The sequence below is a fragment of the Xiphophorus hellerii genome, chromosome 11, assembly GCF_003331165.1.
Source record: "Xiphophorus hellerii strain 12219 chromosome 11, Xiphophorus_hellerii-4.1, whole genome shotgun sequence".
Lineage (NCBI taxonomy): Eukaryota > Metazoa > Chordata > Actinopteri > Cyprinodontiformes > Poeciliidae > Xiphophorus > Xiphophorus hellerii.
The window spans coordinates 15,442,304-15,468,180 of NC_045682.1; the positions used below are offsets into that span (position 1 = coordinate 15,442,304).

General features: G+C 38.3%; 1 protein-coding gene across 1 annotated transcript in view; it reads left to right on the forward strand.

Moving 5' to 3' along the window:
• LOC116728612 (seizure protein 6 homolog) overlaps nt 1–25,877 on the forward strand; it is a 115,124-nt gene that overhangs the window by 79,574 nt on the left and 9,673 nt on the right. Inside the window, exons 5-9 of the mRNA XM_032576853.1 lie at nt 12,230–12,415; nt 13,186–13,354; nt 14,040–14,206; nt 14,291–14,485; nt 16,831–16,969. Of these exons, the coding sequence (XP_032432744.1) occupies nt 12,230–12,415; nt 13,186–13,354; nt 14,040–14,206; nt 14,291–14,485; nt 16,831–16,969 (856 nt within the window). The remainder of the gene's footprint in view (nt 1–12,229; nt 12,416–13,185; nt 13,355–14,039; nt 14,207–14,290; nt 14,486–16,830; nt 16,970–25,877) is intronic.

The following is a 25,877-nucleotide window of genomic DNA, read 5'->3' on the forward strand; positions in this document are numbered from 1 at the left end:
GATTTGCTTTTCTTCACATCTGATCCTTTGCTACTGCAACAAATGTTGACCAATGATTTTCAGGATGCTGGAGTCTCACCTATCCGTGTTTCTCAAAAGCAAAAGATGTTTTATCCCACCTGGAGGAAAGCCAGGTGGGAACGCCTGTTGAACGCAGGATAACTAGGTCAAGAAAGCTGCTGTAAGATTCAGACATGTTGACTAAACCATAGACAACTTCATCATTTGTTTCTGAACACATACAGCAACAGCCCTCCATGAATTTCCATTCTGATCCTCCTGACCTTGCTCCTCCTGTTTACATTTTGCTGAAATGACTTGTAAACTGCTAGTTTGTCTTATAATGTGTGTAGATGGAACTTGGAGAAAATGTTATTTTCTTTCTTCCTTCATTTTGGGCCGAAATATTATTACGAATATTACTACTAATATATTATTAATGACTACTGATGTTGCAGCTTCCCTGGGTAAGTAGACCAACATCCATGAGCTGAGGTTCGTGATACTGATTATTAAAAAATGTTGTGATCCGAAATGCAATCTGATACTAAGAATTGGATCTGGACATTTTTTTAAACCCATACTTGAAGAACATTATGGTAAACATTCTTTCATGTTTACCTCAACATTTTTTTAGTTACCGTAATCTCCCCTACTTTGGTGTGGCTTTGGAATGAATACATTCAGTGTCAGCAGGAAAAAATAAGAAATGTGCTTGCGTTGATACAGAATAAAAATGTTTTTTTTAGCCACTTCTAAGATGGAATACATAAAAAGTTAATCAAAATCTTACCTGGTGATGAAGAGCAAAGTGTGGTGCAAGCACAAATACATTACATTTTTCACTGAAATGCAATTCTTTGTAAGTTGTTATAATTATCAAGAAACAAATATTTGAATTAGAATTATTGATGGGGAGTTATAAGTTAATGCATTAGGAAGTCACATAAAATATAAAGTATGCATGACACTCAGGTAATTATATATATTTTTTTACTTTAGAGAAGTTAAGATTATTGATTGCATACAATATTTGATGTTTTCTAATCTGAAATATATTTTCTTTAATATTTTGTTTTACCAACCTATGTCAAATATTCCAAGCTGCTCACTGGTGTCAGCAGGTTTCAGGGAAACATTTAAACATAGTGCTTCAAATGGTTTCTTTCTTTCTGCTTTTTTAGTTGGGAGGCAAATCAATACATGGAAACATTCAATAGACCAGAAAAATAGTTATGTTACTTAATACAAAAATATAAATTTTGAGCCAAGAACAAAAAAGCTGAGGTTGTTAAATTAAAGCCAAGGCATTATTTGAGCAGTGATAAGGTGCAGATTTCATCTGTAATGTAATGTAAAGTAATTATGTAGTAATACTATACTGTAAAGTCGGGAAACAAACAACATAAACAACATGTAAAGGCTTTTCCCCACATGGCCGTTCATCTTGAAGCTGTGAGGATGGACTAAAAACATAAATCTTAGAGTGAATCCTAAGGTGGCTATCCAGTACTATGATGACAAGAGTACAAAGCGTGTCTCCAGAAATAAAGTTGCTTGTTCCCAATCTCTATAAATATGATCCATACATTCTTCACAACCATCCCTTGCTTTTGCATGACATTGATCTTCTGTGCCGCTAACAATGTCTGTTTATCTTAGCAATAACACAAAGCGACCACCAATTACATGCCCCATCGATTTTAGCTGATGGGGGGAAGCCAGTGTACAAAGCATTCGCTCCTCTACTTTAATAGGACATTTTTGGTCAGTTAGAAAATGAAATAAAGCATCTAAACATTGGCGCTGACGTGAGATGAATCCACCCTTCTCAGTTATGTGGATATTATTGTGTGGTCTAGGCCAAATGATGACAGTGACAGGTCATTACAGAGACAAGTCATTATAGATTACACAAGCTATGAGTAGTGATGCAGAATAGCTATGGACAGATGATGATAAATTGTATTTCACTGTAAACATCTAAAGAGTAAATCTTTAATGTGATCCAATAGGACAGTGACAAATGTGTTGATGTCAAAATCCATGTATTATTTCACTGTAATTTTACGTATGAAGGTTTATTATTCACCCTTACAACTCTAGCTTGCTTTTCCATTAATCCTTTGAAAATCACAGTGCCTCTCATGTAAGGGACTTTTTTGTTTCCTCATTTCATCATGTTAGAGCCATAAATATCAATGTGATTTATTGAAATTTTATCACAAAATGGTGTCATATTGGGAAGTGAAAATATACTTTTGGTAAATAAAAAAAATCTGAAACATGTGTCATGCATTGGTTTTCAGCCCCTTTTACTCCGGTACCTCTAAAATATAATGCAACCAGTTGCCTAACTTTGTTAAGTCTTAACCTGTGTGCAATTTAATCTCAGGGTAAAGTTGTTCTTCATTAAAGAAAATTTGACAGAGCTCTGTTCAATCCATCATCTGAAAGATTATGGCATAAATATGAACTCACTAAGATGTAACCTTCCACCCAAACTAACAGCCCCACAAAGGAGAGCCTTAATAGGCACAGCCACCAAGAGTCCCATGGTAATTCAGGAAGAGTTGCAGCTCCAGCGTTGGCAGCATGCTGTTGTTTTTTACGTTGTGACTTTGTAACAGGGACAACAAATGAAAAACTGCCTTTGGCTAACACTGCAAATTTTTACTTCATTTGTTCTTAATGTGCACCATCTCATCCCAGACCAAATCAATAAATTAGAATCTTATTAAAAAGTTCATTTACTTCAGTCACTACAGCCACAAAGTGAAGCACATTATGTAGATTAATTACACACAGACTGATGTTTTCATGCATGCCTTTATTTATGTTTATTATGATGAATTTCTGCTTACAACTAATGAAATAAATGACATTTAATATTGTTATATTATATTAGACCAATAAAAAATTACATTTTCATGCAGAAATGTGAGCTTAATAAAAAAAAATTAGTCATACCTACTTGAGGGTTGTTATTTTCAAAAACTACTTTTGATCTGGCAAAGGAACCTCAGTGGAAGGCACATTCTACTATTTTTTTAAATGACAGTACATCATATCCTGGACACATCATCTCCACTGCAATGTATAGCAGAGAGAGAATCATGCAACAAGGAGTTTTTTTTCTCCAACTGGGACAAAAAAGCTGGTCTGACTGAATAGATGAGGCAGTTAAATATAGGACAATCCTGAAAGAAAACCTTTATAATTGACACCTGTGCTGAGTTTCACCTTCCAGAAGGACAACAATCCCTAAATGGATAGCCAACAAAGGTCATTGTTCTTCTACTTCTGTACCTCAACTATTTTCCCAAACCGTACATAAAAGTAAAGGTTTTACATATCAGCACTTTATGTAGACTCATCATTAAAGGTTTTAAATTTACATCAAAATGAGGAGCTTTGAATCAAATACCAACTTGACTGTCATTAAGAACGGTAAGGTGTATGGGCAAATATTTTAGACCAGCTAATGCTGTGAGGCACCCCGCTTTCCAATGACTGAGCATGCAAATAGGCAGTAGAAAACTTATTAGGGTTGAAAGTGATAACTAAATTTTTTATTATTATTATTCTGAGTTCTTATGACACCTTTTAAGGTCAAGTGAGTCATATCTTTACATCAAAAATCCCCACTGGCCAAAGCAACAACTGTTTTATTTAGATTAAGATATATTCATGTGCTGGAATATCCCTGTTGAAGCCCAGAAACAACGAATGAACAAGTATTTTTGTCTCTAAGGGTGCAAAGCTAAGACAGCCATACCCCAAAAGACTGGTAGTTGTAATTATAGAAAACTTAGTTCTACAAAATATTGGCTGAGGGGTGATTGATAGACATGCACATCACTCTTTTCAGATGTGTACTTCTTAAATAATTGCAAACCAGTTTTTCAAACCTACTCACAATTATTTATTACTTAATGTTGCTGTATAAAATGCAGATAGAATACGAAAAAGTTTCAGGTTGTAATGGGATAAAATTTCAAAAAGGTTAAATGTTTGTAGTAGTATCACTTGTTATGAACCAGTACAATAAATTTACAATCTCTTAAATCTGATTGCAAATGAAATGTGACCTGTACATTTTAGTTTGGCATTTAACTGTCACTCTGTTAGCTTTTAATATAACATTCACAGTGGCTTAGAAAACAGAAACAAGTTTTTTTACCTGCTTTTTTCCTATGTGTAATCTTGATATTCTCCCTAATGTCCCTGAGGGCAACCACAATATGAAATTTAATTCTTCTAAAAAAGCTACTTTGGTGCCACCGGGCCCTCTGCTGGTGGTGGTCTGAGGGCCCGGTGGCACTGACTAAATGATTACCTCACTTATATCAGTCTGAATGTGTGTATGAATGATCTGGTGTAAAGTGCTTTGAAGACTTGATAAGGTATTACACCTGTACAGGCCATTTATAATTATGGCAAGAGGTTTGGGTCACAATACAGAAAGAAAAAAATTATTCAAATAAAAATCTAACTCAAATTTATTACAACTCACTCTATTCCAACACAGTCAATCTAATGTAATACAGCCAGTTTCAATACATTTTCTCTACATAATCCTGATTCATAAAAAGTCCACCATCAACCGAAATGCCAACAGATTGCATTAAAACTTCACATTGACTTTTCTTCCCACCTCCTGTCCTTCAACAGGAAAACTCCTCTAAAAGATGCATGGTCAGGACAGGTGGGCCATCTGGCTTCACCGGCCGGGGTAAAGAGGACAGGACAGAGTGACAGAACAGCACCAGGCCCAAGGATACTTTGCTATGGGTGGGGAGATCAAAAACAAAACACTGAACAACTACGTTTCTAATTATAATGTGAGGCCGTTAACATACTGTAATTGAGCATAATTCAAGAAAAACACAAAATATGTCTGTATTTTTCAAAACATAAAAATACAGACATATGAAATCCCATTGCAGAGGCTTATAAAAGCCGAAAACTAATAAACAAATCACCAGCTTCAGCTAATAAAGAAAACTTCTCACAGGTTGCTCTTAAGTTCTTAAGCTGTCAATCAAATTACCATGAATACTCCTCTCTGCTGTTTGCAAGGAATGCATCATTGACAAAAATAAAGACACAAATGTATGTTGGTGCTGCAAATTTAGCTACAACGATGAAAAAAGGCAATGGGCAGTTTTGTCAAGAAAAAATAAAAATGTCGCAGATGGAAGATTTTTCAGTTTGTGTTTCTCTGCTTCGTAAGCAGAATATCACCTTGTCCTTTAGAATGGGCTGTGAGTAATGTGACCGGACAAGCGTGGAAAAGGAGACAGAACCGTGGAGAGGTTCTTCTCAGCTCAAGGTAATTAATATCTTCTACAACGTTAGCTCTTTCTGTGATGACAGACTGATGGATGCCTCTATTACATCAGCAGTGTGCCTGACACTCGGAACATGATTTAAGATGCGTTCTATGTTTAATGCAAAGACAGTAGGAAGTAGGGGTGTGGAATAAAGGAGGAGACACTACTTTCAGCACATCTCCTCACCATTATCTTTTACATACGGTTCATGTAAGAACATTGTGGCTGTGGATCTCTTCCTAAGGCCTGTACACTGCTATGGATAACCATCCATAATTATAGTTCCCTCAGGTAAAGGTCTGTACAAAAGCTGACTCAAAGATGCCACTTTTTGCTACATGTCTAAAAGTAATGTTTGAAGACTTTTATTTTCATCCTCTCTTGCCATTCTTCTGAGAGTTCGTAGGATAAGCTCCCATCTCTACACTTCTTAGTCACAGTTTTATTTGTTTCCAAACCGTTTCTTAATTCCTCTGACTATAGAGGTGAGCAAGCTTATTTCCTGACTTATGAAAAAAATATCAACATAGCAGAAATAATTGAATCGCATCTACTCTGGTCTCTTCCATTTAAAGCAGCTGGATAGAGAAGTAGCATCCCCTTCCATACACACAGGAAACAGGAAGCTATTGCCTATTGTGATCATTTTAAAATAAAAATAAAAATTATGAAGTAGGTTCAGATGCTTTTCTATTTCTTTTCAATTGTTAGGAGTAGGGCCTCTCTTTTATTAATGTGATCAATTAACCTCTCACAAAAAGACTTGTTGACTTTGATTTTGTCTTGCTAACAGTCAAAATACATAGGGCAAAAAAATCACCCCACTCTAACTCAGTTTTAGAAAGTCAACAATAGGCAATACAAATGTTTTTATTTTTTTGTTTTCTGAATATTTAAGTTAATCTTAAAAAAAATAATAACATTTCCATACTTTTGCAAAGTCATCGGTAAAGTATGTTAAGAGTCCTGGTAAGAAAGTAGCCTCATATCAATTGCTGAAATGAATTTTAAATGTTTACTGAGACACTAATCCTTTTTTCTTTTCTGTTGTATTGAGTATGTGTATGTATATATATTTAGATGCATATATGTTGGGTTCATAACAATGCATATTCTTAAATAAAGAATGCTAAAATAAAGAAAGTAGATTCACTGTTGTGAACATTTAATAAAGAAAGACTTGAATATTTACAAGCTAGTAATGTGAGAAATAAAGTGTTACCATATTAACCCACATCATTGTGATATATGATGCATTACATGTCATATTAGTTTGGTTGGAGACATTTGTGCAGGCAACAGCTACAGATATCAAAGAGAAGCTTGAACAGTTTATTGATACAAGTGAATGAATAGTTCTTCATGGTTCAGAACACAGAATTGAGGAACTGAGGAAAAGAAGTAAATAGTAAGATATACAGTAGTTGGGATATAATGGAAATGATGGGTGGGATGATTAGCTTACGACTAGAGATAGTGGAGTTGCGGGGGAGGAAGGTCAGGATACCCACAGAGGCTGAAATCAGCAGGTGGTGGTGGGTGGTGTTTGTTGATAAGTATTTTCGTAAAATCAAGGAATGCGGGCGCTCATAAAACGTAGTAGGCCTTATTGCCAGTTATAGAGCCAAATAGTCTTTACCCTGGCTGTTTAAATCCCCTGCCTCTTTAAATCTGCTGCTCTTTAGGTTCCTCCGGATTGGGCTTGTCGACCCCCAGCTTTGAGGACACGCCTGCCGGTCACACCCTGCTTGTATTGTTTTTAGGCGAACATTTAAAACGCAGAAATTTTTAACATCCTGCTGAACTAATTCCCCATTTATTGTGAAGATGTTTTGATTTAATAGGTGTAGTTTTATCTTTGCCAGTGCTGTGATATTGTGCAAGCATTTCTGACTGAATTTAACTAATATGCTGTAGTGACAACTATGGTGGCCACATGTCTTCTACTAAGGGTATGTGATTCACAATTTATCAAGGCTTCTGAGGAGCATTGACTGAATTCCTCCTTTAGTTCAAAGTTAGCTCTCTTTAATAGCCTTTATTGAATAAATGACCATTAAAATTGAGGATTTTGCCCAACCACGTAAATATCAATAGGCCATATCAGGGCAAAGCAATGGTTTCACTTTTTACAACTGAATCACTTTCCCAGAGACAACACCATCGATCTTTCTGTAAAAGGCAATGTCTTGATGCACAGCCATCGACATGAGGCATGGATGCAATGACAGTCACCCCCTCCCACATGTCGCTTACAAAGGATTGTTGCTAAATCTGCTCATCACACTAGCTGACAAGAAATGACTAGTCATTGGAACAGCGCACGTTTCCCCTGACAACACATTTTTCTTTAAATGTCAATGTAACAGAAAATGAATGATACTCCCCAAATAAACTTCCATTAAATAATAGTACCAATCTACACAACATTCATGGTTTGTTTTGTTTTCCGTCACCCCCATTTCATTATCTCCTGCCCTCACCTTGGCCAATTTGATCCAATTCCAGCTCCTTACATGATTGGATTCATTTAGGAAATAAACACACAGACACACACACGCCCACACAAATACACAATCACGCAACAATATAGCAGTCAGTGGACCTAAAGTGAAATGCATTTTTATTTGTGTGTCCAAATTTATTGGGTAACTCACTATTACCGGTTTTCTCGTCTCAACAATTCTACCGTACTCCACAGCATTTGTCCATTACTGGTTGAAGAGGAGCATTCTCAATTTTAAGTACTTAGGCAAATGAAATGTGCATGCAGCAGGGGAAAAAAAAACAACTAATTTGACAGATGTGTGAGTGAATGGCAAACTTTTTTTTTTTTGAGAAGTGGTTGCTGCCTTTGAATGATTTCCCTCATTTTGATTATCTGGAGCTGGTGAAAATAGCGATTGCATACAAAATACTCATTCATGGTTTTTGTATTTGTTAGCAGGGCTGCAGCCAATTTTTCTAAGTGATAATCCATTGTCAATATATGTATGAGACGTAAGAATTATTAAGAAAGTCAATACTCAAGGATGCTTAAAACATCTATTTTTTATTAGAAGGAAAGCCTGTGACTGTGGCGCTGGCTAAGACAATTTTCTCAGAACCACAGAGTGTCTTCAACAATCTTACTCCAGATACAAACAGTGTCCTGAGAGTGGAAAAATAAGCACTATATTACTGCCTGGGGAATTTATTTAACACAAATTCTAGTTATACACTAGCTTGATAAAAAAAAACAGCCCCTTGTTCTACGCTTTACTTTGTAGAGACTTGCATGATTGCTTGCGGACTGGCCATGACGTAAGTATGTAAGATGACAGTGTGATGCCATGGAGCTTACCAAAAATTGCCTGCACTGTAAAACAGCCCTCCTCCACTGCGAAGGGAGAAGTGCCGAGCCGAACGAGGCGGCTGTGAATGTTAATTAATAATGTTATTTGGAAGCGTGGCCAACATCGACTGAACAGCTTCGTTCACTTCCTCCGCTGCTTTTGCCAAACTATAGGAAGGCTACAGTTTTAAAACTGCATAACAAATAAAAAAATCAACTTCATTGTGATTGGCCCGGTTGAATTTCTTCCAGAGAAATTCATCTCAATGAGAGAAAACCCAGACGGAGAATGGAAGAGTGATTACAATCAAGTGGAAGTCCTTGGCAGGGCAATGGTCAGATTACATTTATGCTACTATGGCAAAAATTGGGTCGTTTCAACCTAATATTAGTAATGTATAGTAATTTCTATAGTAAATTTTATATTTTTTTCCTATTTGACCATTTCTATGGCAGAGTATAACTAAAAACAAAAATATCACTCAGAGTTGAATGGGCACGAAGTTGCAATCTGACCTCACAGCAGAAAGGTCATGGGTTTATGTGAGAAGTTTGCATCGTCGCTCCAGCTTCCTCAACTAAAAACATGCATGACAGGTTAGTTGGTCATTCTAAATTACCCTTTGACGTGAGTGTGTGGACGCATAGTTATTTCTTGTTTGTCTTTGTGATGGACTGGTGACCTCTCAACAGATGAACCTCGCCTCTAGCCTATTGACAGCAGGAGATAGACTCCAGCCCTCCTACGACCTTTCAAGAATAAAGCGGCTATAGAACAATAGGCTGATGAATACAAATGGATGGAAGCACAATAATCCAAATTGGGTTGGTTTTAGTCTAGCTGTTTTAAGAAGACATGAAATAGAAAATATAAATTTACCTTGGGTGCTTGCTTGGATATTTGTGTGTCATAATGATGGACTTCTGTCCAGGATATATACCTCTTGCTCTATAACTGCTGGTATAAATTGCGGCCCTGCAGTGACCCTGAACAGGATTAGGTAGGTTACAGAAAATGAGAGCATGAGTGCAGAATTTTATCAGCAATGTTACAATTTTTTTTTTTTTATCTATGCTACCATCACCGAAACACTGTAGCACGATGCTGTGGCATACTGTTTATAACTGGATATGTAACTATTAACAGTGTTCAGTCAGACAATATTTGAATACTTCAGCAGTCATATGTGTCAATATTATTAGCATTATGTGATGCAAATGGCACAAAATGTGCAATGTCTAAGTGCAAACAACACTGATTTTAATATTCGCTCTTTAATATGATGCAACATTGGGTCTAAAATTCTGGTTCATACTTGTTGAGCTCTACACCTTATTGTATATGTGCATGTCTTCTCCTTGACATTTTTACAAGAAAACAACAGAAAAACAGACATCAGCTCCACATCTGTTTCCTGTGGCTCTACAGCACCAGCAGCTAATCTTCCTGGCTGCCTGCACCGTGGATCTATTATTTCTAATGGCAAAACAATCAGGCTTTATGGCCCAGCACCACATCTACTGGAATGGAAGCAGCACGTAATTTAATACTTCAGGAATTGGCTCCACGATTTTTGCCTCTGGCTCCCCCGTCGTATGCTCAATAGGGATTTAAATGCTGCTATGATAATGGCAATAACTAGGTTCATTGGAGCTAGTGATAAACTATGAATGGAATGGATGACCCAAGGGCAGAGTGCTTTGTCCCTGTGGCTCACTGATTTACTGCAAAGCAAAGGTCCTGTTTCATAAGAAACCAGTGGTTTGCTCAAGAAAAAAAAACAAAAAAACATGCAAGTAAGAGGTTTGAGAAACCTTTATGGCCATTAAGCATTTAGGGCTGTTTTTCCTTACGTTTTACTTCAAAGACTAATAGAATGACATTTCGAATAGACAATTTAGTCTCAAGGTAACAGCATAAAACCTATCACATTTCTTTTACTCTACAAATGGCTGGTTGAAGTGAAAACACTTCAAAGCCAAACTACAGAGCTGGTTTAATTTTTGTGCAGTTTAACCTTCACTTGCCCCACATCTCTTTGCGCAACACATTTTCACCTGAGAGTATCGAATTGTACAGTTACATACAACCTACTAGCATTCCGTGTCTTGTTTGGCATTGGAGCTCTGACGGAAATACCTTTACGAAAGGTGGAAAAGGCTTTAAAAGGAAGTTAAAAATTTACCTGTGAACGAGTAAAAATGTTAAGATTACTTTTTTTTCTCTCAGCTGTCGTTCATTCGGATGATTTTTCTGTTTGCCATTAACTTTAGTCACTCTGCATTTTTTTACGTTAAGGCTGGGGAACTTCTTGAGAGACTTAAGAATCAGGGTAAAGGTTAGCTTAAATCGATTAATGTGTAACTGGTTCATCTTTCAGACTTTCTGCTGGAACATATTTGAATTGGGTGTTTTATACACCCACATAAATTGGATGCACAAAGATATGGTTGCTTTACTGGTTGACATTTTTTCTTCACAATTCAGATTTACAAACACAAAATATATATGATTTGAACTTATGCCCGTCTTACCTGCTGTCTGCTAAGGAGTGCTTGAATCATTGTTGCTAATTCCTCCTTGGTCAGAGTCTTTCCTGAGAAGTGTGCTCAAATTAGGCTGGTCAAGTTCTAGCTGTTTTCTGTTTCATACGGCTTTCATAATGCCTTTGTTGTTGTAGCGCCAACCATACTGGATCCAATTATAGAGCTATTTCTGTTATTCACACATTTCAAGAAGTTTAAAAGTTTTGGTGTGGTCATTAAAGTCCCTTCACTAATGAGGTAGAACAGTGCGGTTATTAGACAGGAGGAGAAGGTTGTTTAATAGCTTCCATTAAAGGCTTGCTTTGCTTACTTCATTATCTATGCTAACTTCATCCCATTCTGCACCATTTGTTTAAAAACAGGGACAGGACAACAATGCAAAGGAACTCCAGAAACATTGATCTTACCCCACAGCAATCGTACGTCTTGGACAGATGCAACATAGGCTATTCTTCCTCCCACTATCATTTTACAGACCCACTGGGATGTTCAGCTTATCAGCGAAACCTCCATTTGTCAACATAGTTGCAGTAACAAGAATCACGCAGTGCTATTTATTACCAAGGGCTCCAAACGTCCCTCTGTACATTTGCATATTTTATTTGTTGGTAAATTACAAATAGCAGATGAAGACTAGGGAGCTAATGCTCAGTTTCGCACCAATTCTAATTGTGTGAACGTTTTACAAGGACTGAGACAGTTGGCTGAAATATAGTGTTTGATTTGTTTGAAGAAATAATGGGCAACAAAAGTCCACTCCCCTTCTATATGCAAATATTTAACAGTGATAAACAGTGATCTGGGGGAGGACACAACATGGTGAACACATAAAAAACACACATTCAAAATAACAGCGGTTGTGCACATTGTAGGACAGGATATTGTCTATACAGAATTGTATGCAAATGATCTGTTTATTGTTGCTTCATATGAAATATCTATCTATCTATCTATGCTGATTAAAGATGCCTCTATTTTCTGTTTTCTTTCTGTGACTTTCTCTTCTCTCCAGCTTTTGTGCTCAGCTGTACATTCCCCAAAGAACCTGCGGGTGGAGAAGTTTCAGTGACCAATCTCCATGCTGGTGGGGAGGCCTACTTCAGTTGTTTTACTGGATACAAGTTGCAAGGTCCCAAAATGCTCACATGTCGCAATGCAACTACACCCTACTGGAGTGGAAAAGAACCTCAATGCGTAGGTAAGGCAACTAATTCCTTTGCTAAGCTTATTCAAATAAATCTCTGCAGTTGGAATTGTCGTAGCGATATACAGTAGAGTGGAGCCCCAGTAGTAGGGACCACAGCCACGCCTATGTGTGATTTGGTTTGGTTTATTTGACTTTTGTGTTGCATTAAACCCACCTACATTCATTTTTTTCACTATCTAATAATCACAGCAAACATCTCGCTAAGAATGAAATTCCTAACATTTTTAACAACTGAAATCGAGAACAAAAGCGAACCTTCGAAAACAAAGCGAGCCTTTTTTTTTTTTTCCAGCCTTCCTGAAGAAAACTGGTAATTTTGATTAATGAACGCTTTTCACCAGAGTGTCTCCCACTGAGTTGATTTGAGAGACCAACTGTGCACAGGGAGCTATTCTTTAGAGACGGGGCAAAACAAAGCCGTCGGACCTGGCTGCCTTGATTAGCACATGTGGCTGTCAGTCTCCTGCTTGTAAAGGCTCATCTTCCTGTTCCGGCCTTTTCACATCGCCTGCCTGCAGCTGCTCTCGGCTGATAGCATTACCGCTGCCATTTTGCCGCGTTAAGACACTCTTAGACCCAGGAGAGCTGCCTGGTGTTGCACAGCCACAGTCCATTGGATATTGATGCAATCTGTCCACAGACAGTGACTTTTCTCTGAAATCCCCCCTTCCATAGTTTCATTACATTTCTCATCTAGCTTTTACCCTCTAACTCTTTATCCTCTTGCTCTCCCGTCTCTTGCTCGGTTTCTTCTCATATAGCGTCCTGTGGGGGGATGATAAAGAATGCCACCTATGGTCGTATCGTCTCTCCTGGTTTCCCTGGCAACTACAGCAACAATCTGACCTGCCACTGGGTACTGGAAGCCCCCGAAGGCCACCGGCTTCACATTCACTTCGAGAAGGTTGCTCTGGCAGAAGATGATGACAGGTGGGCTATACCTGACATAATTCTGAAAAAGAAAAACAAACATAAAAAGCCTCATAAAGGCCCGTTAGTAGAGAAAGAGACTCAACTAGTCCAAAAGGAGTTTACTATCTTACGCAAACCTTTACTAACGGATTCATTAGATCTTACCAGTTGTAAAGTTTAGACTAATTATTTGTACTCTACATCCCACAGATACTCATTGAGATTAAGATCTGAAGAAATTGCAGGACAAGTCAACACATTGGACTTGCTGTTGTGTTTTTCTTTAGCTAATAGCTGATACTATCAAGCCCTAAACTTACCATCTGAATGACATTATCCATGTGAACAGAGCATTACATTCTCAAGGGTCATTAATGACCAAAGTCTTTAGAGTAATGGATGAATTTGAAAGCATGTATTGTCACTACAATCCTTTAAGAGCATTCTTTAAGTCCAGTGAACTGAGGAGGCTGATGTAGCATGAAATAGGGGACAGCAGATTCATTACATTTTCAATTGAATCTACTGATCGACGTGGCTACTGTCATGCATGGTCATTCGCCTTATTACAAGACCGATCTGGGATATTACCACAAAGTTGTTGCAACTGCAACTACAAGAGTCTCGTGGAAAGTTAATTTTTTCTTATTTTACTTCCCAGTCTAATTCACAGGACTATTTTTGCCGGTGTGTTTCTAAACAGGCTGTTGATAAAAAATGGGAACAACATCGACTCTCCTCCTGTATATGACTCCTACGAAGTGGAATACTTGCCAAACGAGGGCGTGCTCAGCACCGGCCGTTACTTGTTTGTGGAGTTCACCACAGATGGGACGATGACATCCACTGGAGCAGCCATCAGATACGAAGGCAAGCAGATCACGTGCACTGCAGAGTGATTCATTTTGTACATGCAATGTCACAGGTCCCTAACTATTTACTTTGTCAATGCAGCCTTTGCAAAGGGGATGTGCTACGAGCCCTTTGTAAAGTATGGCAACTTCAGCAGCAGTGACTCCACCTACAGCATGGGAGCTGTAGTTGAATTCTCATGTAATCCTGGCTACACACTGGAGCAAGGTTCCGTAGTGATCGAATGCGTGGATTCTCAAAACCCACAGTGGAATGAGACGGAACCCGCCTGCAGGGGTAAGCGAACAGATTTTGTCCAAATCCCCTTTTTTTTTTTTTTTTATTACCCCTCCAGGGGGTCTTTTGTGGGCTCTAGTGTCCCTTATATGACAGTGGGCTGACAGGAAACGGGGAAGGAGAGGAGGGAAGACATGCGGCAAATATCGCCGGGTCCGGGAGTCGAACCCGCGACGGCCGCATCGAGGACTCAAGGCCTCCAAATATGGGTCGCGCTGACCACTATGCCACCACTGCATGCCCCGAATCCCATTTTAAGCCATTTACATCCTACTCAGTTGGCCTTCCTCTGTGTTTGCTGTCTGCATATGTATGGGAGTAGGGCTCATATTTCCACGTGTATCTCTTCAATCTCCCATTAAATCTCCTCCCAATTCCCATCCCTTGACACATTCTACAAGTAGCTGTGAAAATATTGCACAGTGTGAGAAGGGAGTAGTTCTTCATAATGTTATGATTTAATTCGTCACAACACCTAGTTGTCCATTAATGGCAAACAAAGTTGCCATAAAATAAATGCACTTTAAGGAACCAAAGAAAACAGTTCTGAACATAACACTCTTACAGATGAGTATAGATGTTTTAGAGTTTTTTGTGGTTGTAGCAATAATTGCTGAAAAGGTGAAAAATAAAAACACTTGCCAATAAAAATATTATTATGCCTCAAAAAACGGCATTCTATTGTCAGCTGACAGTTTTTTTTTCATCTAGTCTTTCCTATAGATTAGAGTCCTTCTAATGAGAGCCCAGAGAAACTGACAGAGTAACCAGCATTTTTGTGGTTTATCTGAAACACATACTAACACAGTAATGTCCTTCCCCCACCTGTTGTTGCACTGCATGTCAGCTTAAAATTGTGCCAGTTCTTTTTTCTTCTTTTGGATAATAAAACTGTCACATTTGGCTGTTCAGAAATGTTTCTGGCTGATTAAAAAACCCACAGTTATGGCTTGGAATAAAAGATTATTTTAAAATTACAGCTGGCAAGCTACAGGCAGAATGTCTGTAAAGACACTGACTGCAACCTGACTACATAGGATGATGCCTAATTGACCAACTAATAACTTTTTCACTTTTATGAAAACAACAGAATATCAGAAGCAAAAATATTCAGCCCATTAAGCACATTTATGAAAAATGCTGTTAAAGTTTGCCTAAATGTGCCAATAAAATTTGAAATTATTAAATGTAGTGATTAAGATGTTAGATTATTTAAACAGCTGTGGGAAATATTAGAAGGAATAGATATTATTTTAAATGAAGGCAGTGACCATATTGTACATGTGTTTCAAATCTTAATGAAATATTTTTGATGTAAGTTTTATATCATCATGGTATTTTGTAATAAAAAGTAATTATGCCATGACAATCTCATTATCATTGTTATAATGCATCAAGTCTTATTTTATTATTACTTTTTAAATAAGTCACACAAAAAAAACCTAGTCAAATATGCCTGGTCTAAACAATCTAGAGATTTCATGGTGTTTGCTTGATCATTTCAGTAGGTGGTGATGTCTTTTGTTCAAACATTAAATCCAAAAAGCATTTAACTGTGTCTTCCTGAGCTGGTTTGCTCTGATCCGTGATAAATTCCCTCTTAGGATTATGGGAATGATTTACTTTGATATGTGTGCTTTCAGGGCAGATTTTTCAAGTGCTCAAGATTAAAGGCACACAATAGCTGCCCTGAATTGAACTCTCCACAGAGCGCAGACTATGTACAGTACTTAATAACAGCCTGCTAAACCTATTGCTCTCTGTTCACACTCATCTTATGTACACATATAATACATCTTTCTGTCTTCACAAGGACTTTGCATTGACTTTTATTAATTTTTGTATTACTTTTTGTTGCCTAACCCCGACGCTGACCCTAAACCTAATCGAAACTCAATTCCCACCTTAGTCCTAAACCTAACCCATAACCCCGAAACACTTACAATGTATCAAATACAAGGCCACACCCTCATACTTACACACAATTTGCTGACCTTACTTTGGTTGCTTTAATGCCTGCCTGGTCACTCCGTCACAGAGTAAAATTGAAAAGCGTTCTTGTAAAGCCAGATATGGGAAAATTAAATTCTTTGCTCTTTTGGGTCACGGTCGCCAAGTAGTTCATTGTTGGTACACAGTTTTACAACGATCCTGCCAAGCATGTTCCATTGCACTCGTCCTTTAAAGTCAGGGTTCATTGAATTAAATTAAAAAAAAACACAAAAAAAAAAAACAGAATCCCTGCACCAGTGTTTGCGTTTTAGAGGCTTGATCTCACTCCTCCGTCTGTAAATTGGCTGCAGTTTGTTTCTTTGTGTTGACTTTGCTGTCTCTGTGTGTTACAGCTGTGTGCAGCGGAGAGATCACAGACTCTGCTGGCGTGGTGTTGTCTCCTAATTGGCCCGAGGCCTACGACAAGGGGCAGGACTGCATTTGGGGCATCCATGTGGAAGAGGACAAAAGGATCATGCTTGACATCCAAGTGTAAGAGCCCATACACAGGTCTCAGACTGGAACTCACACAGGGGGAGTCAGGGAGGAGGTCAGATTGAGCTGCTAGCGTTTAACACTCCATCTCTTGCTTCAAACACACACTTTCTCTGTTACTTGCTCATCTGTTTTCTTATCGCAGCAGGCTTGTGCACAAAGAGAAATCTTTCTGTGGCAGCACTCATTAATTAGATTTTTTTTTTTTTTTTTTTTTACATTTTTACATCCGCCCACATTAAGGATTCTGTCCTGCTTCCAGCTTGCTCTCTGACCAGATTAGCCAGTAAGCCTCCCTGCTCCCACTTCCCTGGTGTTTGCCTCGGAGTTGGCTTTGAAATGAATATGCTCTGGCAAGTGAACTACTCTGAGCCACTTATCCAGTCCACCCAAATGGAATCCAGCACACACGTACAGATGTCATAATGGACACATGCACACTGTGTGTCACCTTCACTCTTCACCTTCACGAGCTCCGTCTCACATAGTCACACTTGCACAAACACACAGACATCTGTTTCTCCCGTCTCTGCACCTCTTATTGGTCTTAAATTAAGTGAAAAATAACCCATAACCTTGATTTCTTTTTATGGTGCATTGAGCATTTCTCTAAAACCAAAAAACGATTCAAGTGTTAGTATAGAAATTCAAATCTTGTCTCATTATCCTGTATAGATTCATCCGCTTGTTTCGGATGAGGGATTCAACCATTTCAGCATGTGCATCCGTCTTGACACAAAACAATACAGCACAAGTGATTTGTTTTATTGCTCAAAGCAGTTGCAGAGGCACAGCGAGAGGTTAAAATTAAGCTGGTAGGAATTTGCCTGAGGTCCCACCAAACAACGACTGTGGAAAGACTCAGACTGTAGCTGGTGTACTGGTTGCATTCCTCGTTTACACAGGCTTGTAGTTGATTCCTTCAAATGCTATCTTTTCCATATCCATATTTTTTTCTTGAGGACACAGAGAAATGTCTTCTATTGCAACAGACCACTGTTTTGTCTAGTATTTGTTCCATAAATCCAGCTCTAAACAAGTATTTTTCATCCGCTTGTTCATTATTTCTACTTGTACGGCATCTGAAATTTCAGTCAGAAATGTTGAACATATCGAGTAGGTGGCGACGTCAACATTTATGAATGCCCAGTTTAAAAGAAGAAAAGCACAGAAATGTGTGTTCTTAGGCGAAACAGCTTCAGGTCCCATCACTTTCGAGCCTTGTCTCATTATTATTTCTGTGTTTTTATGGCCTACCTACTGAGCAAAAGCTCTGCAACATCGCTAGATCTACACATTGACCTGATTTAGAAAGTCATAAGGTTTACAAAAAAAATCAGTAAATCATGCAGAAATGCTAGAAAGATTACACCAGAGCTTATAGTCTGCGTCATTTGATTCAGTATGAATTAATTTCCACTTTTTTTCATTTCTAACATATTTGAGCTGTATTGTACTGGAGGATGGCAGATGACACACATTTTAATCTAATGTGTCATGAAGCATTCGAGCAGTAACACTGAATGTGCAACGACTTCCAGATGCTTTCCTGATATCAAAAGAGATAACTTTCATTTTGTTTGCATGAAAGAAAAACCGTCTGCTGTTGATCATTCATTATATTTCCAAACAGAACTACATCTGCATACAGAGGCAACTGTGCTCAAGTTGCTCTTATGTAACACAGCAATGATGCAGCACTGGCGGAATATTTGAAAGTAAAGATTTAAATTTGTATTTTTTTAATAAGTCAATACTTATTTACCAATGTAAATAAATCCATGACCACCTTGCAACTTTGCATCCCAGCTCCAACATGCCTGAGTTACTGACAGAGGCCTGCTAAAGAGCCATTCATTTGATCCAGCTGTGTTTAAAGGAGGGCGCTGACTTAAAGTGTGTATTTATTTAGATAATCTAATCAAGATTATCTAAATAATCCAAAATTCAATTCCAGATGTTCCTTGTTCTTTTTTATCCTTGTCAATCTCAGCTGAAGTAAGTCTATATTTAGATAAAAACCCATTTAATAAATGACCATTTTTAAAATTAGGTCCCAAAATAGGGTCTGGATGGTGGAGCAGTTGGCAGCATTATTAAGCTGCAGTAAAAATTGTCTTGGGTTTGAATCCCAGCCTGGGGTCTCTGGATGGAGTCTGCATGTTTTCCTTGACCATGTGTGGGTTCCCTCCAGGTACTCCAACTTCCTCCCACAGTTCAAAAACATGACTGTTGGGTTAATTGGTTTTTCTAATGTAGCCTTAGGTGCATGTGTGTGTGCATGGTTGTTTTGTGTGTTTCTGTGGCAACCTGCTAGGGGTGTACCCAACCTCTTCCCTAATGACAGCTGAAGACAGACAACAGCCACTCTACAAGAAAAGGCAAGGACGAAAGTTGGACGTACCAAAACATATGCCTTTTTAGCCTAGATGGCTATGAACAGTTTGATATTATTCAAATGTATTTTCAACTCCAAAATGCTCAGTGGGTAACCTCATCTCAGTATTGACACCTAACGCAAACTGTGGTCTTGAAGCTTACCTTTTCCCTATCCTTATCCAAAAAGAGAAGAGGGTTTATTTGTTGGCTATTAAATTAGATATTTTTTAAGACCAAATTCAAATATGTCAATCAGATGAAAACATTTGCTTTCCAAAATAAGTTTGTGCATAACCCAAAATATTTTTGGATTGGGGAGAGTTAAATATTGCGCGAAGATCCTGAGCAAGACTAAAGCAGTGTTGGGCTAAGTATTGAAAATATTCTTTCATATTTTCCATTCTTTTCATTTATTTCAATAATTAATTTATTTGCAAAACAAAATCTAATTTTGTTACCAAAAGCTGTTTGATGAAAGCAGCAACAAGATTTCAGTTTTTGCTGAACAGCCATGTTAGTGGGAATTGTAAAATCATACCGTAAGGAAAACAACGGAATTTTGAAAGACAACGGTTGAAAGACAGGGAAGAATTACACCTTTGAGGTTGATTTTCTTTTGCTGGTTGAATTAACACAAAACAAACAGATACATCTGCACACCTCTCAGTGACATTTGTGAAGGACATGATTTTCCTAAGCTATCTTTCAGGCTTACAAGCACTAAGATATAAGCCATCACATGGATTTTTCCACAGAATAATAGCGTGAGTCATACTAAGAAATAGTACACGGTGTCTTAATGCCACACAGGGCTTTGTGTGACCTGGCATCCCTCTCTGTTCTTTAGGTCAAGATTAGAACTCTGATAAATGTCTGATGTTGAAAGTCTAGCAGAGTACTTCGGATAACAAAGCTCAGAGAACAAAGCTTATGTAAACAGGTTTGGTTTAAGGTAATCTGATTTTCATTCAGGGATTTCTCTTTAAATTCTACCTGTTGGATGTTTGTTTTAATCTGGGCCACAAGAGGCAGCTCACTGTAAATTAATAGCGCCGCGTCCAGCTTTAGTTTATCTCAAAGTCGGTCAGGCGTGGCTGTCGTGGCAGCCCCTCTGATCCCCACAGACCCCACCGTTACCTCTGTGTCCGCTCCGTTTAGCTTGAGAAACAGCATTCCTATAGGCTTGGTCAACACGCAATTTGTGTCAAAGTGTGTTTGTGCGCAAAAGGCTCTTGTGGATAAGAGCTGTCTCATTATAAGGGTGGGAACACACTTTTCCGCATTAATGAGAATGCTTTCTGTGTTATCATTCATCACTGTGCCTGTGCTGGCAATTACAGAGGAGCAGTGTGCATAATGAGGACTGATTAATTAATTTAGGCCAAACAGGAGGGCTGGCTCTTTGCTAATTAGTGCGGAGCATGGCTCGACCAGGAGCCAGAAACAAGAGGTTACAGTTGATATTCCCACCTGTAGGATACACCTCAGTAAATGCTTCAAATATAGATTAACATTCCGATTGCACTGCGTGCACCACTTAAAGTAGTGTTTATGTATGTTTACTGACCAGGACCAAGGGCATTTTAGTTTGAGTGGGTTGCATCCTCTAGTGGAGTTTCTGAGAATTACATGCTATCCCATAAGTCATATATGGGGTGTCTTTGTGTCCTTCAAACTTATGTGAAGCTACAAAAAAAACAAAAATCTAAATGCATAATCTCCATGTTAGGAAGATTTAGAAGCTTTCTCCTAAAAGCGTGACAATGAAAGCAATTCCTATTCTGTCCGAGTTGCTGGAGATTAGCTGTGGCTTTTCTGAAGTTGTCAAGTTGGTGAAGGAGACAAATGCCTAGAGGCCTGTGAGAAGCAACTGTTCTCTACTCATCCTGTCTGCTGAGCTGAGTCGGTGTGATTGGTATGCAGAGAGCTTCTTCAAGTAACACGGCACTCCAAAAGTTTGAAAAGGTCAAGACCGTGTTTTCAAACTGAAATATTTCATCAGAAACAGTGCCTTTCATGACTGCTCATTAATATGTTTTGTCACCTTACAACCAGAAACTTCAGTCACTATATTTGGATTTTGTGCATTGGACCGACATTAAGTAGTGCATAATTATGCAGTGGAAGAGGACTTTTAAGTTTAAAGTCAGACTTTGTTTTCCACCCTCTTTACTGTTACACTTCGAAATAAAATCCAGTGGAACTAATTATCTTCAGCAGTTTGTTCACTAGTTAAACCTTGTGTAAATAAACATAAGCTGTGAAAGAATCAGAGGTACATTAGGGAAAACTAGTCAACAAACAACATTAACATCACAAAAGAAACACCAGACATGTACAGTATATAGATAGTTTTGGAGAAGGTTAAATATTAGTAAGGTTTAGAACAATGTCCAGGTGTGCTGTCATGGCGCAGGGGTTAAGCTCAACACGCCTGTTGCAGGTTCGATTCCCGGCCTGGCGACCTTTGCTGCGTGTCTTCCCCCTTCTCTTATTATCCACTTTTCTGTCATTTCACTATCAAATAAAGGCCACTAGAGCCAATAAAACCTTTAAAAATGTCCTTCTTAAAGGACAGACTCCTTTAAAAGGAGTTTGTCTTTCTGAAAGGAAAGACAGATTCCTATGGTTTGTCTCAAAACGTGTGGCAAACGTTAAATAGGTGTTCTGATCAGATGAACCAAAATTTATATTTTTGGCCAATATGCAAAATGCTATCTTTGCTACTTTGCTAGGAAACTAATGCTGGGCGACATCCTGAACACATCATCACTATTGCAACGCACAATAGCATCGTGATTTGAGGATGTTTTTCTTCAGTGGGAGCAGAGGTTTTCCTTCCAGCAGAACAAAACTCCCCTGAACAAAGTTTAGCCATCACTACACTGATGGTGCTTGGTGGTGCTCATGTTCATGTTTGAGAATGGCTGACTTCTCCAGACTTAAATCTGAATAGAACCTAACTTTCTTGACATCCTAAAACAATTGTGACTGTAATTTCAGCCACATGTGGTTCCTCAAGGTTTTGATTCATGGAGGCTGAATAAAAATGAATGCCACAATTTTCAGATGTAAAAATTGTTTTTTGAAAACGTAGCAAAATTGTGTTTTGTTATTTAGCATAAAATCTCAATAAAACACAATAAAGTCTATCATTGTGAAAGGACACAGTGTGTTCAAGGGGCATTAATATTTTTCCAAGGCACAGTGACAGCACACTAATCAAATCTTTTTCTTTATATTTCAAGGAAGTGCACTTCAATTTTGTGTGCATGTTATTTTGCTTCACTTTATTCCTACGGGTCACTCATTATTAAGTCATTCTTGCCGCTGGCTGCTTCCAGGTCATAGACGGAGGCCCAACAGTACTCCAGTAGTCTTAAAAGAGCCACCTGCCAGAGGTCTGAAAAGGCACTACACATTTCTATTCTTCTGTTCTGGCACCCTGATCGCGGATGCACTCAAAGTGGTCTGTTAAGTTAATACAATCAGTCATTTAATCCTCCAATGGTGGCAAAATTCTAAATTATTCACAGTGAATGGAGGGCCTTCTTTTAAAAGAGATAAAATGCCATGACTGAAGGTAATCACTCGGCGAGACTGCCAACTGGCAAACAAATGTCCTTCCCTCAAGTGTAGCCTGAAATCAAGGGGAGCTATATTTGGAGGGGAAACAATAAAATGCTGAGAACTGGGAAGCCTTGATGACATAATCAGCAGGTAGAGGAAAGCGAAATAATTCACTAAGAAATAAACCAACTTGTTGTGTGTCTCACAGACGTTGCCCGAGGTTTTATTCTGACTAAATACGACGAGGCCATCTGGAAGGGCTGTTAACCTGCAGACCATGAAAGCACCACTGATAGAGAAAAGACAGGAGGAAAAAAATCACCTGTGGCTGATATTCCAATAGGGGTTTGGATGGCTGACTGAAATCAGATGTTGCACAAATGTGAGGAAAAAGTAAGCTGTTGAAATTTGTACCTTATTCTGTTGAAAAAAATCGAAAGGAAGATTTGATTTGCCATTAAAGACACGTCCAGATTAGAGATTTCCAGAGGTGCTCTTACTGCAGTGCCTTGCAAAGGTCTATATTTTCACTGAAATTGCAGCTACAAGACTCTGCTAGGCTTACATATCTTTTGCTGCCTCTAACATGTTTTCTTCAAGGATCACCCTGGTCTTATCTCAATCTTTTCAATAACTCCCATCAGCTTCCATCTTCCTGCTGAAGAAAAGCATCCTAACATCATTATGATGTCACCACCATGTTTCACCATAGGGTTGGTATGTTCAGTGTAATAGGCATTGTTATACCTTCATCAAAATATTTCACTTCTACGGTTTGTTTCAATGGTGTAAAAAGACAAAACCATACAACAACACTCTGGTATCACTGTATTGCACCTTTGACTAGTCAAATCAAAAGATTTTACCACGAGTGCCACACCTCTCACGCACCATGTGTTCCTGTGCTACAGACACAATCAGCAATAGAAATATCACCACAATAACCAAAGAATAACATAATTTAATCTCACGCTACGACCTGCTGTCTACTTCAATAACTACTCACTCGCCTCCAAATGCTGGATGCTCAAAACTAAATGATGTTATCATTTGCTTTTTAGTTAATTTGGCTAATAGTTAGCTGAAAACCTGTGGACACTCAAACAGCACTAAGATGAAATTCCCAGTCGCTTGATACTTGAGTGTGAAAAAAGAGAGATGGTAATATCACAGCAAAAGTAAAATGGCAGAGTCGACATTGTGAATTCCACCCTTGTTTCCAATATTCATGCTCTCAAGCCGTTAAAGGCAACACAAATGACAGGAGTTGATATTACACCAGGTCTCCTTTATTTTTTATTTCACATGGGTTAAAAAGTTACACACGTTGGGTATAATTGTGTAATTTAATTACACACAGATGGAATATATTTCGTAATTATGTGACTTCTAAAGGCAATTCCTTTGGATTTAATTTAAAAATATCATAGCGGATAATTCCTTCCAAGTCACAATTATTCTCTACTTGTTGTTTGTCTACACACACAATGAAACTAAATACTGTACATTAGAGTTTTTGAAGAAAATTATGGCGTATGAAAACATCTACTGTGCACTTTATTATTTATACAAGTTAGAAGAAGTACTTTGCAGCACAAGTCAATATTGTTATTAGTTGTTTCTGGTACAAGACCTTCATCAAAATCTCTCCAAAAGTAAGTGGATTTACTTTTGCTTTTGTGGCTCTGTTAGGACTACTTTACATGTTTATGTGCCATTGATTCTTACATCACAGCAAGTCTCAGATTTAACAGCACGGCACTTCATTTGTGACTCAGATGGGTTTTGGCAGCAGTGTGCTGGCTTTGTAGGCAATTCCTTGCAAATTTGTTTGCCACTGACAGACTGATGAAATGACTCAAGTGGTCAGCCAGCCGAGTGTTGGAGCTTTCCCACTGGTTGTCCCCTCATTAAAAAAAGGTTTTGGCACAGCTTCTTTTTTTACCACAGCGTCTGTGTTGCACGAGCCAACGTGATCTCTCGACACACGCAGACTCCGCATGCTATGACAATGATGAAAAGAACTGGATGTTCAAATGTGCAGCGCTGCTTCACAACAGATGACGCCAACAACCCTTGGTGCATACACACGCAGTGAGTCTTTCGAGGAAAGAGAAGCCTCTGGAGCTGTCAGGTCTGGTGTGTGAGACGCATGCAACTAATAATTTGTGGAAAGTATTGCAATGCTTTCACATGTCCTTGTGCATTGAAAAACAAACTGCCATCTTATGGTTGTATTGAAGAAAGGGTGACTGGTCAGAGCTAAAAGAGATTTTTAAAAAAGATAGAACTCTCACTTTCTCTGCTCAAAGCAAACTAGGTCTGATAAATAGATGCTCATCAGCATGTGGTCACTCTTGAAGACAAGCCAAGTCTCCCTTATTGATTTAATTCTGGTCTGTGTTAATAAATTCAAAGCAGACGCAGTTTCTCATTATATTCTTGTACTTCGGCGGTAGCCTGGTGTTAGGTGAGACACATGTGATATGTGTCCCAAAAGGTCTCTTGTCCTCTATCTGCAACCCATTTTCAAAAGATAGCATTTGGTGGTATAATTTTAATAGATAAATCCTTATCCTAATACTTACCTGATTTATCTTATGCAACCAATCAATACAGATATATTTTTTGTAAGAACATCTCTACAACTCACTAAGATTTCTTTTACTCGTCTAACTTTCCACTCCATACTGTCAAACTACTGATCAAAAGAAGAATTTATTTTTACGTCAATCAGTGACAGCAGAATTCTTTTTCACATTTAAACATAGACTTTGAATTACATTCCCTTGCAAAAGTGTTTTAAAACCTTGTTTTTTGTACTTATTGTTAATTTAGAAGTGACAAACTTCAAATCGTTTTATTGCCACTTTATGTGACAGACCAACACATGTCAGACAGAGCTGTGGTAAAAGGAGAGTGAAAATAATACACGGTCTTAAAGACGATGTGTGTC